The sequence below is a fragment of the Gracilinanus agilis genome, chromosome 4 (assembly GCF_016433145.1).
Source record: "Gracilinanus agilis isolate LMUSP501 chromosome 4, AgileGrace, whole genome shotgun sequence".
Taxonomy (NCBI): Eukaryota; Metazoa; Chordata; class Mammalia; order Didelphimorphia; family Didelphidae; genus Gracilinanus; species Gracilinanus agilis.
In genome coordinates, this window is record NC_058133.1 from 44,904,510 (window position 1) to 44,917,332 (window position 12,823).

At 36.4% G+C, this 12,823-nt stretch overlaps 1 protein-coding gene across 1 annotated transcript in view; it reads left to right on the forward strand.

Annotated features, from left to right (window-relative positions):
* SYDE2 (synapse defective Rho GTPase homolog 2) overlaps window positions 1-12,823 on the forward strand; it is a gene marked incomplete at its 5' end in the record, with an annotated part of 98,359 nt that overhangs the window by 47,589 nt on the left and 37,947 nt on the right. The window contains one exon of the mRNA XM_044674851.1: window positions 1,373-1,499. Coding sequence (XP_044530786.1) covers window positions 1,373-1,499 — 127 coding nt within the window. The remainder of the gene's footprint in view (window positions 1-1,372; window positions 1,500-12,823) is intronic.

The following is a 12,823-nucleotide window of genomic DNA, read 5'->3' on the forward strand; positions in this document are numbered from 1 at the left end:
ATTGTGAAGTCCATTTGCTACTTCCTAGCCGTCGATACAGCCTTAGAAATCTTCCTCGCAATCTTCCTTGGCATCAGTTTTGTGTTTTATGATTGAAATCTTCTAACTTGGGTGTTTTGCAATATGCTTCTTCCTTTAAATAATTTGTAAATGTTTTAAGTATGCAGAGTTCTAACACTAATCCCTGGAGAACCCTACCACTTACCTGCCTCTTTAAAGACATGCCTTTTTATCCCTCCTATTTTTGTTTTTTTGTATCTAAGCCAATTCCTTATCCATGTTTAATAGCATCTTCCCCCCTCCATGGTGCAGCTTACCCCCAATCCACTGACTCAAGTTTTAAAATAGCCTTTGTTGTAGAACTTTGGCAGAGGCTTTCAAACACTCCAAATAGATTATGTCTGCTTGTTTTCTGTCATCTTTATGAAGATTTAACTATTAAGCCTAGTAGATATTGAACATGATTTTAAGAAACCATGTTGCTTTCCACTAGTAAATTGTTGTATTATGTATCTTTATTTATGGAGTTTTTGTTTTGTCTATATTTTACTGATGTTTATTTAAAGTTTTACCTTAGATTCAGTTCATTATTTTTTTTAGTAATAAGAAGCTAAAATAAAAATGTAATAAGTACCTGAATCTTACTTCCTTTTTCACTTAGAGAATCTTTATTAAATGGTAGTTTTGCTGAATTTGTAAAGTGGATCCAAAAGAATAAGTAATATGTCAAAACAACCTGACTGGGGCAGCTGGGTAGCTCAGTGGAGTGAGAGTCAGGCCTAGAGACAGGAGGTCCTAGGTTCAAACCTGGCCTCAGCCACTTCCCAGCTGTGTGACCCTGGGCAAGTCACTTGATCCCCATTGCCCACCCTTACCAATCTTCCACCTATGAGACAATACACCAAAGTACAAGGGTTAAAAAAAAACAAAAAAAACCTGACTAACACCATAGATTCTATGTGCATAGAACAAAATCCAGTTTAATGATGTATGAGGCAAGGTTTGTTCAGAACCAGTCTAAGGTCAATTATTTACTGGGATATCAAAGTAACAACATTTATATGATTGACTCCAAATAGCCTTTTGTGGTAGACTTTAAGTAAAATATAGAAAGTTCTAAGTGTTTGACCATAGACGAATTCTTGTAGCATATGGGCATGGGCAAAAGTGGAAAAGTTATTTGAGAAGAGGGATTAAAAATTTTAAGTAGATTTCTATTAAATTTGTTATCTTGTTTTTGAAGAATTATAAACTTTACTGCCATTGTAAAATATTTCATTGTAATAGCAATGTCATCCATGCATAGTATATTTAATACTTAATTTTCTTTTTATCATGCTTTACCGTAACATGGCACTGGTTTTATTTCTAGGTAGTAGGCCTATACCGATTATGTGGTTCAGCAGCGGTCAAGAAAGAACTTCGAGAGGCATTTGAGAAGGATAGCAAGGCTGTTGGTCTATGTGAAAACCAATATCCAGACATAAATGTAATCACAGGTAATAAGTTTCCTTTCTTTTATCTAATTGTTCTGAAAAGACTATGATCTTAGGAAAGAAAATCAAAGTTATAATTCTTTAGTGTAAAATTTCAGGTAGGTTTATCTCAAATCTTCCTTTCTGTCATCTTTCCTCCTCTTGATTGCTTACTAACCACTAGCTAGGAGCAATAGAATGCCTTGAGATCATAACATCATCAGTTTAGAGCCAGAAAGGACCTGAGAAGTTATCTGGTCTAGTTCCTCAATTTATACAGAAGGAAGCTGAGACCCAAGGAAGGTCAGTAACTTATCTAAGAGCACAAGGTAGGATATGAAACTGAATATGAGGTAGTCTTTGATTCCAAGGCTGTTGCTCTTCCACTCTACAACATTGCCTTTGTAGTGTGGTCCAAAGAGGAGATGGGTTCTAAAAGAGAAATGGAGTCCATTAGCTCTCTTTATAGATTTTAAGGATTTCAAGGCAGGACCTTGCTTTACTTAGTCCCCGATGGCAGAACTAGAAGCAAGTAATGGACAGAATTTATTAAATACTGATATTTTGGCTCATTATTGGGATAAATTTCTTGTACAGTCTGAGGTGGCCAGAAGCAGAAAGGACTGCAGGAGAAGGTGGTAGTGATAATTTTTCAGTGATATTGTAGAAGAAATTTCCTTTCAGGTAAAGGTTGGACTGAAAGACTTATGAGATCTTGCTCTAAGATGCTGTGATTCTAAGGAAATAATTGAAGCCATGGAAGTAAAAGAGAGAAGCAGGAGAACAGAACCTTGGAGATCACCTTATGGAATCAGAAAAAGGACAAGAAGTTAGAAAAAAGACAGAGATGAGTTGCAAAAGGAGAATCTAGAGAAAGCATTGTATCTTAGAAATTAATGTTGGGGTGCAGCTAGGTGTCACAGTAGATAGAGTGACAGGCCTGGAGTTGGAGGAGTTGAGCTCAAATTTGACCTCAGACACTGCCTGGCTGTGTGACTCTGGATACTTAACCCTGATTGCCTAGCTGTTTCTCTTCTGCCTTAGAGTTGTTACTAATACATAAATTAAGGATTTAAAAAAAGGGAGGTGAGAGAGTATCCAGAAGGGTGTACTCAGTAATGTCAAATGCTGCAGAAAAGACTAGAGAAAAGACCTTTAGATCTGGTTATTTGGTTGATCATTGGTTGACCTTTTGAACGGTCTGTTTCAGTAGAGTGGCTAGGATGGAAAACAATGCAGGGGATTTAAGATCAAATGTAGTCCTGGCACCCAAGGAGTGCAGTCTAGTAGGAATTGAATCTCAGGAATTGAAAAGAACCTCAGAATCCTTCCAGTTTTTAAGTACAAACCCACTCCACCGCATTCCCAACAAGTGATTGTTAAGGATTTTTTTTAAACCCTTACCTTCCGTCTTAGAATCAATACTGTGTATTGGTTCCAAGGCAGAAGAGTGGTGGTAAGGGTAGGTAATGGGGGACAAGTGACTTGCCCAGGGTCACACAGCTGGGAAGTGTCTGAGGCCAGATTTGAACCTACGACCTCCTGTCTCTAGGCCTGGCTCTCAATCCACTGAGCTACCCAGCTGCCCCCTGATTGTTAAGGATTTTTTAAAAAGATTTCAGTGAAGGGAGCCCACTGCCATTAAAGACAGTTCATTCTACTTTTTGATAGGAAACATTAAGAACTTAATGTGTGCAGGTACTATGCTAAACTCCAGGAATACAGATATGCAAAAGGACAGCCTGCAAGGAGCTTACAATCTAATTGAGCAAGACAACAGAGAAAAGGAAGTAGAAAATGGGAGAGAGGAAGGGTACCCTGGGGCAGAAGCACAGTGGAGAAGTCCAGAGCACAGTCAGGTGGGAAATGAAGAGATGACTTCCTTGGACACTCTCTTTAAATGGAGAATATGGTAGGAGCTTATCATCCTCCAATTAGAGATGGGCAACAGGGGCAAGAGTGGGTGATGAATATGAGTTCTAGGGCTAAAATGATCTTAAAGGATGAAGAGTTCAGATTGTTGGGAAGCTTTTCCTTGTACCCATCTAAATTTCTCCAATTCCTAGTCATTGGCCAAATCCTAGCCAAACCTACTTCCTTTTCTACATGACTTGAAGATAATTATTACGTCTCCTCTAGGTCTTCTGTTCTCCAGGTTAAACATCCTCACAGTCTTTAGTCAATTCTTTTATTACATCAGAACCCTTTGACTGTCCTAGTCTTCATGCTGAAGTCTTCATGTGAATTTTCTCAAGCTTTTCAGTATCCTTACTAAGTTGTGGTACCTAGAAATGAACCTAGTTCTTCAAATTGGAGCAAAATACAGCAGAACTGTAACCTCACTAGTTTTGGATATTGTGCCTCTCCTACTTTGACTTAAGGCTACATTTGTTACTTTTCTTACCATGTCCTGCTGTTGACTGATTGAGTTTACAGTTCACTAAATTCTCCCACATCTTTTTTAGAGGAACTTCTCCTTAGCCAAGTTTACCTTATTTTTTTACTTTCAAGTTGATTTTTTTTAAACCAAGTATATGATTTTTATAGATATTCCTCTTAACTGCATCCTATTTAATTTGGCACACTGGTTTAGCTTGTCACTATCTATTTGGACCTTGATTCATCTTACCACATGTTAGTTCTCCCTCCTCGCTTTGTGTCATTAACATGGAATCTATACCTTTTTTGTAAGTCACTGATATGGAATACACAAGCTGATAATTAACATACAGAGCAAAAGATGAAGGATGATGATTAAAGATATCCAGTGTCATATGAGTCCAGAGGGAAGAGAACTCAAAAGGTTTGGGAGTTCAAAGGAGCAAGAAGTCATTTCTGGTTGGGGTGGTAAAGGAGGTTTCATGGAGGAGGTGGATTTGGCTTTAGTCTTAAAGGTTGGATTTTGTTTGACAAAATTCTGGAGCCTTGACATTCCCAGAGAAAGCACTGGGCTTGCTGTGGAATATAATGAGAAGACAACTCTGATTCTGGGCACAGTATGGAGAAAATGAAAAGAAATAGTAAGAGATAAATCTTAGTGTAGGATTTATATCGTGAGATGACTGGGTTTTAAATGTATGGCTAAAATGTTTGGATTGTTTTGTTGTTGTTTTTTTGGCAGTGGGGAGTCAATTTATAGGCAGTGGAGTGGCATAGTTAGAGCTATACTTGAATATTATTAATTTTGGGAGGGCAGCAGGATAATGAGAGCAGAGACGCAATTAGAAGGGTTAGCCACATAAAAAAGGAGGAGAAACCCTATATGCAGAGAGAAGGAAAAGATTGGTGATTATGCACTTCTTAAAGTTGTGTTGAGATATCCTGAAAATTAGACAGCCTTCATCTTTTCAGTAATTTAAGAAGCGAGATTATTTCCTGAGAACGAGAGAGTGGGATTGAATTCTTCAGGGTGGGTAGAAAAGGTTTAGAATAGCCACTGTATGTAATTTGATGGGGAATGGAATGAAAGTGAATATTAGGATGGCTAATTTAGTGGGATTCTAGCTGAGGTTACATATTTAAAAGAAGATAATACAAAATATACATTGGTTATAAAAAGAAAAAAATGTTGGAAATAGAGAAATGATGACATTCATTCTTGCTTTTCATTTAGAAGTGATTATAGAACAATAATATCTAAATCCACAATATTTAGGTTAAGTTTTTTTTTAAAAACTCAGACCGTTTTCATATTTTGAACCTACCAACTTCTTTCCAACCATCTTGTTTATACGTTGCTCTATAAGCACCTCATTAAATATGTATTGATTGATCTTAACATTGGTTTTACTTATCTTAAAATTTGTACAGGGTCCTTGAATAGAAGGAGATATTAATGTATAGTGCTAAGACCTTTGCTTAGAAATAGACACTTTTAATTTTTGCTAGGATATTTGGATGTCTGGAGATTTCCAATGGCTGGCAATTGGTTTGTTTAGTTAACTTGATGGACTGATGTCTTCATATATGTTTAAAGAACATCTGTTGAGCAGAGCAAAATGTTTGTAACTGAAAAAACGTTAAGTAGTTGAATCATAGCATTATGGAATGGAATAAAGGAAATTGGGGACTCTAGCTTCAATGTATTAACATAATGAAAAGGTAACCTTCTATAAGTGTTCAGGAACAATAGATGCACCAAATATAAGTTAATTAATTCCTTAAATCTAAAGTTCTATTAAATCTAGTTCTCTTATTCAGTGGATTTTGATAGAATGATTTAATTGGTTGGGAAATAGTTATTAAAGGTTACTAAAATAGCATATTCAATCCTGTCCTATTTATAACAGTAATTGATATTGTAGATATTACACATTGTGAAAACATTTATAGAAGAAACTTGTATTTTGAGCCCTGTCAGTAATCCTTTTTTAAGTGCCCCCATGTTATGCTAAGTGCTGTGGATACAAAGAAAGCCAAAAAATAGAACCTCCCATTAAGAGGCTCTAGTCTAATGGGGAGACAACAAACAACTGTGTCAACAAAAGAGATTCAGGATATACTTTAGATCATCTCTGAGGGAAGAGAGGAAGAGTAAGGGAGGGAAAGACTTTTTGTAGAAGGCAGGACTTTGGTGGGAAGCTGAGAAGGGAGAACAGTACCTGTATGGAAAGCCAGTGAAAATGCCTAGTTGGGGTATTGAATGTCTTGTGCAAGGAACAACAAGGAGGTCATTGTCACTGGATTGCAGGTGTATGGAGGGGAGTAGATGTTAAAAGACTAGAAAGGGAAGACGGGGCCACATTATGAAGGGCTTTAAAAGCCAAATAGAAGATTTAATTTTAATCCTGGAGGCAATAGAGAGTCATGGTAGTTGATATAATAGTGTATGAAATGGTCAGACTTACGCTTTATGACCACTGTTGACTGTGTGAAAATAGACTGGAGTGTGACTTGGAATGGGGAGACTCCAAAGCAGTCCATGTGGTAGTCCACATGTGGGATGAGGTGGGTCTTCACCAGAGGGTTGATAGTGCCAAAGGAGAGAAATATTGAGCTTGTTTGGAAAATCACCGAAGAGGAAACTTTAATGGCCATATTGTCTATTTGCTGAACTGGAGCTGTATTAAAAGGAAAGAAAGTTTCCATTATTATTTACTAATCAATTGTTGGTGAGGATTCTATGGTAAGGATAGAAATGTAGCTGGAACTTTGATTTCATATTTGAATGTCCTGGAACGTTCAGATTTGTGACAATATTGTGATAGTATTTTAGGCTTAGCACTAGTAATGTATATTCTATATGGTTAATAACTTGGTAATTTATAGTAATACATTAAATATGGTTTATTGGGGAATTAGTCATTCAGCAAAGTATTTTTCAGATAATTAACTTTTACACTGATTTACTACCAAAACTTGTTAAAAATTTTAATTGTTGATTAATATTTCTAAGATTCTCAAAATATTTCCTTTCCTTACTAAAATAATGTGTTTGACCTAATAACTTGAACAAGTCCAGGTTGTTATTATGAATAAATTATTGTATTGTATTATATGCATCATGGTAATATCCATAGAATTTAGTGCCTCTATATCAGATGTTCCCATACCTGTCTGCTGTTATGATTTTTCTTTCCATTTGAAATAATTTTTGTCTTCTTTTTCTGCTGTTGGGAGTAACTTATTCCTGTTGTATGTATGTTTAGATCTTCCAGTCTATTACCTTATTTGTATGGAGACTCTGCTTCTTTCCTAATTAAAAAAGTACATTGTGCAGAAGGGGAATGTGATGGCTGCATGATGCTTAGAGACCCTTTTAATTTATTTCTGGTTTAAGGCTATATAATTAAGATAACTAGAAAGGCGATGTCTCTGTAAGTAGGTTATTATTATATTTTATAGCTAGGTTTAATTGTTATGCTTAGCATCAGATGTTCGGCTACTTTGCCCATTTTAAAAGAGAAAAGCAAACCAAATACTCAAGCAGATTTTTCTTCTTCATAATTCATGACATATTATAAAATATGTTCATTTTATACTTTATAATCTATATAATTGGTCCCCTTGTGTCAAAACTTCTCTTTCCAATCCATTATTCCACAGAGCTGCCAAAGTAATATTTCTAAAGCACAGGTTTGGCCATGGCACTCCCATGTTCAGTAAACTCCAGTGGCTCCTTATTATCTTTGATCAAATATAAATTTCTCTGTTTAGCTTTTGAAGCCTTTTATAGCCTGGCTCCAGCCTACCTTTTACTCTCCTTCAAATCAAACTGTCCTTCTTATTGTTCTTCCTCAAGTCAACTAACAAGGATTTATTTAGTGTCTACTTTATTCTAGGTTCTGGTGTAGACTTCGCCAAAATGTCTATTGCACTCTCCACTCACCTGGGATCCTCACAATTCTTTGTTTCCTAGGTCTCCCACACTGCAATGCCATCACATTACTTTATATTTATTTTGTATGTATGTTATTTTTTAAAAATTTAAATAGATGCTCTTTGGGGATAGAGATGACTTCACTTTTGTTGGCTTTTTTAAATCTTCTGTAACTAGGACAGTGTCTAGCACATAATAGGTATTTAAAAATGCTTGTTGATTGATAGGAAGAAAGATTGATTTTTTTTTGCATCTTTTAAAGAACATATTGGAAGACAACTAGATGGCTCAGTGCATAAAGAACCAGTCCTAGAGACAAGAGGTCTTGGGTTCATATTGGCCTCAAGATATTTCCTATTTGTGTGACCTGGAACATGCCAGTTAATCAAAATTACCTAGCCCTTATGGCCCTTCTGCCTTGGAATCTAATCTTAGTATGGATTCTAAGATGCTATGCTGGTTTAGTAATATAACTAAAATTGGGTATTAAGAAAAGAAGCCGGGGGCAGCTGGGTAGCTCAGTGGATTGAGAGTCAGGTCCAGAGACAGGAGGTCCTGGGTTCAGATGTGGCCTCAGACACTTCCCAGCTGTGTGGCCCTGGGCAAGTCACTTGACCCCCATTGCCCACCCTTAGCACTCTTCTGCCTTAGAACCCATACACAGTATTGATTCTAAAACAGAAGGTAAGGGTTTTAGAAAAGAAAAGAAGCCATTTGGTTTCATGTGTACCAAAGAGAAATATGTGTGTTCAGTTCATTAGTGTCCAAATTGTTAGTCTTTGCAAATAAGCATAATGCATGGATAGTACTAGATTTTATAATGATAAAGCTTTATTTAGATGACATAAGTGTCAGGATATGTTTATGCAAAAGGATGGAAATAGTGTGATGTGTACTTATCACTTGCTTTAGAAGCATATTAACTTTTGAAAATTTTTAGTACTTCTAGGAGATATGAAGAGTAAAGAATGGATCATAGTATAGTTGTAATATAGTTGCTCTAAAATTGGGGGTCTTGGTAACCCTTGGCTCGTTTAAAAACTAGTAATTTATTGACCATATGTATATTCTATTTTTGATGTTACTTTTAAATAATTCCAAGAGAATCTAGAGTTGTTTTCTTCTAAGAAATGGCAATAGTGGAGTCAGTAGTGGACTCCATTTATCCAATTAAGTTTTTGTGGTTCCAAAGAAATGGTACTACTGGTTTGGGAAACTGATCAGAAGTAATGATATTGTATCATGTCTTTATTCCTCATGAATTCACATGTCAATTAGTAAGTCAATAAACATTTATTAAGTGCCTTCTATGTGCCAGCACAGTGGACCATTTTAGTAAAATCTAAAAACAGCAGTTCAGTAGGTCTGAAAAAAAAAGAACAATGAAGTGAATGATAGAATTTACTTCTTTAGTTATATTTGCTTTAGCTGGTTATCTCTTTGGTGCCCTTGAAACTATTTGTTTACATTCATATTTTTTCCATTTTTAGTAAATAAAAGATACTTATCTGCCTCTTTAAAAGTAGCAGTTTTCATATGTTTTCATTCTACATTGTTTACAGAAAGATTTAAGTCTTCATATTTATATTACTGATTATTTTCTATTCAAAACTGTTAAAATTCCATCTAAAAGCTATGTTTTTCATACATACATATTATCAGTGAATATTAAAGCAAACTTGTTAATCCTTTTAGGTGGCAAAATTTTCTTCTACAATGGGAGCAATATCTTACATTCTTTTAAAAGTAATGCAAATCTTTTCATAAAAACAGTTTTTCTGTCCTTTTCATCATTAAACTGTTCTAAATGAAAAGGGACACTACGTACCTTACGTAGAGATTAAAGAAAAATTCCCCTTTGGGCAGGAAAACTCTATTATGAATGTTTACTATACTCAATAAATAGAACTCTAATAAATAAGTACATATACTCATTATTTTGGAGTTAAAAACTTACAGGTCATAGGTCATGCTTAGGATAGTCATAGGTCACATGCTTCTCTGTTTTACTATAAAATTATTCTTTGAAGGAAAAAGTCGAGCTGTGCCAAGTAAGAAATTTAAATATTATAGTTCTCCTTTATATATATGTATAATATCCAGTTTTCTACATTTGAATGAATCCATTTTTATGTTTGGTTGGTCATGAGCACTGGAACTAGTAATTAGAATTGAAGGGCAATAACTATTTAATGGCAGGACAAAAACCATGCCATTATAGATTTAAAGCTGGAAGTGAATCTTAAATATAATCTTGTTCAGTTCTCTCATTTTATAAACAAGGAAACTGAGGACAAGAAAGGTTAAATGACTTGCCCAGAAGCACAAAGGTAGTAAATGGAAGAGCTAGAAATAAACCAAATCATCTGACTCCAAATTCAATGCACTTTTCCATGGTACCTTGCTGCTTCTCTAAAGAAATCTCACCAAGTCAAAGAAAATAGCATAGTGTCTATTAATTTCATTTCAGAGAATGTTATTAGACAGGAATCTCTGTAACCATTTGTCATAATTGGTCATTTGTTGTGAATTTGGAATGTCCAATTCAGCAAAACATCAAGTTATTCATTAGAAAATGGAAATAGTCCTATTATACAAAATACTTTTTGTAATATGTCTTACTCTCCTCAAATTTTTTTCATTCTTTAATATATTGTGCTTTTTTTTATTTGACTTTTTTTTTAATACATGTTTGAACCAAGGTGTCAAGTTGAGGTTAAGGAGCTATAGTCCCATGATGCTGGTTGGTTAGAATAATTTAGCTATTGTAGCAAAATCAAGAACTGAACTTCCAGAAGTTACCTTTATATCTAATTCCTGATTTCATATCAAATTTGTGACTTAAAGGATTCAGTAAATGCTTGAAAGACTTCTGCATGGCCATATCTTAGAGAGAATTCTACCTATACTTAAATTCTTGTCAGACTGGTAGACTTTTAATCTTTAAAAAATATTAAAAATAGTTTAGGTTTGATTTCCGGGTTAAGATGGCGGCAGAGTAAGAAGCAGCTCTAAACCTCTCCTGACCGAAACACACAAAACTCCTCAAGGGGACATAAAAACAAGTCCAGACGAACGGAGGAACCCCACAACAGGGCACAGCGTGGAAGGTACGTGGAATCGAGACATTTCCAAGCTAAAAAGGGCTCTCACTCAAGCGTGAGCTGAGCAACCGCCCCACCCCCACCCCCTCCACACTCACCTATAGCTCTGAACCCAGCTAAAAAGAAATAGAGCAAGTTTGGGGCACCCATCGAGTCATCAGCAGCTCCGGGACCTGTTCCTGAGAGCAGCAAGACTTAGGACCCCATTAAGTCAAGAACGCACGCGAAATCTGAGCGCGCGGGCACGGGAGCGGACGCTGGGAGCGGAGCGCCGGCTGAGCAGAGGCGTGGGTGCCGGCTGAGCAGAGGCGTGGGTGGAGGCAAACACAACCAGGAACTAAAGCCTAAGTGGGGAACCAGTGCAGACGGGTATACGACTGTGGAAGTAGCTCCCTGAGACTTGTAAAGAAACCTCCTGCAGAGGTTCAAGCAAGGGAATCCACCAGGGGGCTTGACCTTGGAAAAAACTAGAACTCAGTCCTCAGGAGCCAATAGATCTCAGACAGACACTGAGAGCGAGGATAAACCTGAGAAGCTGCTGGGCTAATGATGGCTAACCAGTTACAGGAAATTCAGAAGAGAAAGAATAATAACAAAAAAAAGAAGTCTTTAACACTCGACAGCTTCTACACAGAGAAAATCCAGACAACCGAGCAAACAGAGGAGGAGAACAAACAACCATCCAGACCCTCCCCAAATAAGGAAAACTCCTCACAATCTATGGAAGAGTTCAAATCTGAGATTTTGAGGAAAATGGAAGAGATCTGGCAAGAAAATAACAGCTTAAAAGGTAGAATCTTGCAACTGGAAAGCGAGGCTCAGAAACCAAATGAACTGATAAGCAAATTGAACACAAGACATGACCAGATTGAAAAGGAATACCAGAAGATTATGGCCGAAAATCAATCCCTAAAGGCTAGAATTGAGCAAGTAGAAACTAATGATCTCTCAAGACAACAAGAACAAATAAAACACAGCCAAAAGACTGAAAAAATAGAAGGAAACATGAAATATCTCAATGAGAGAGTGACAGACCAAGAAAACCGGTCTAGAAGAGACAATTTGAGAATAATTGGTCTTCCAGAAAAACCAGAAATTAATAAAAACCTGGACTCTATACTAACAGAAATAATTCAGCAAAATTGCCCTGAAGTCCTACAACAAGAGGGCAATATAGACATTGAAAGGATTCATAGAACACCTGGGGCATTCGATCAAGAAAGGAAAACACCAAGAAACATCATTGCAAAATTCAAGAGTTTCCAAGCAAAAGAAAAAATCTTACAAGAAGCCAGAAAGAAACAATTCAAATATCAAGGAGCAACAATCAGGATCACACAGGATCTGGCAGCCTCAACACTAAAAGACCGCAAGGCGTGGAATACAATATTCAGAAAGGCAAGAGAGCTGGGCCTGCAACCATGGATCAACTACCCATCAAAATTGACTATATATTTCCAAGGGAAAGTATGGGCATTCAACAAAATTGAAGAATTCCAGGTATTTGCACAGAAAAGACCGGGGCTAAATGGAAAGTTTGATATCCAACCACAAAAATCGAGAGAAACCTGAAAAGGTAAATAAGATACAGAGGGGAAAGAAAGAAAACTTATAATTTTTAAATTTGCCTTTTTAAGGGACTCAGTGAGATCTAATTATCTGTATTCCTTTGTAGAGAAATGTTATGTATAATTCTCTGTAGTGAACTCTATTCACTATTATAATAATCACTATTATAGTAATCAGAAGAATAATTAACAGGGTGAGGGTGGAACACTAAATAATCTAAGATGGCATGGGGGATGGGAAAAAGGGGGAGAATAGCAGGGGTCACCAAGAGAAACTTGAGCGAATAAGAAAATAGAATATTCTATTACACACAAAGAGGGCATGGGAGAGAGAGGGGACAAATACTATTATAAGAA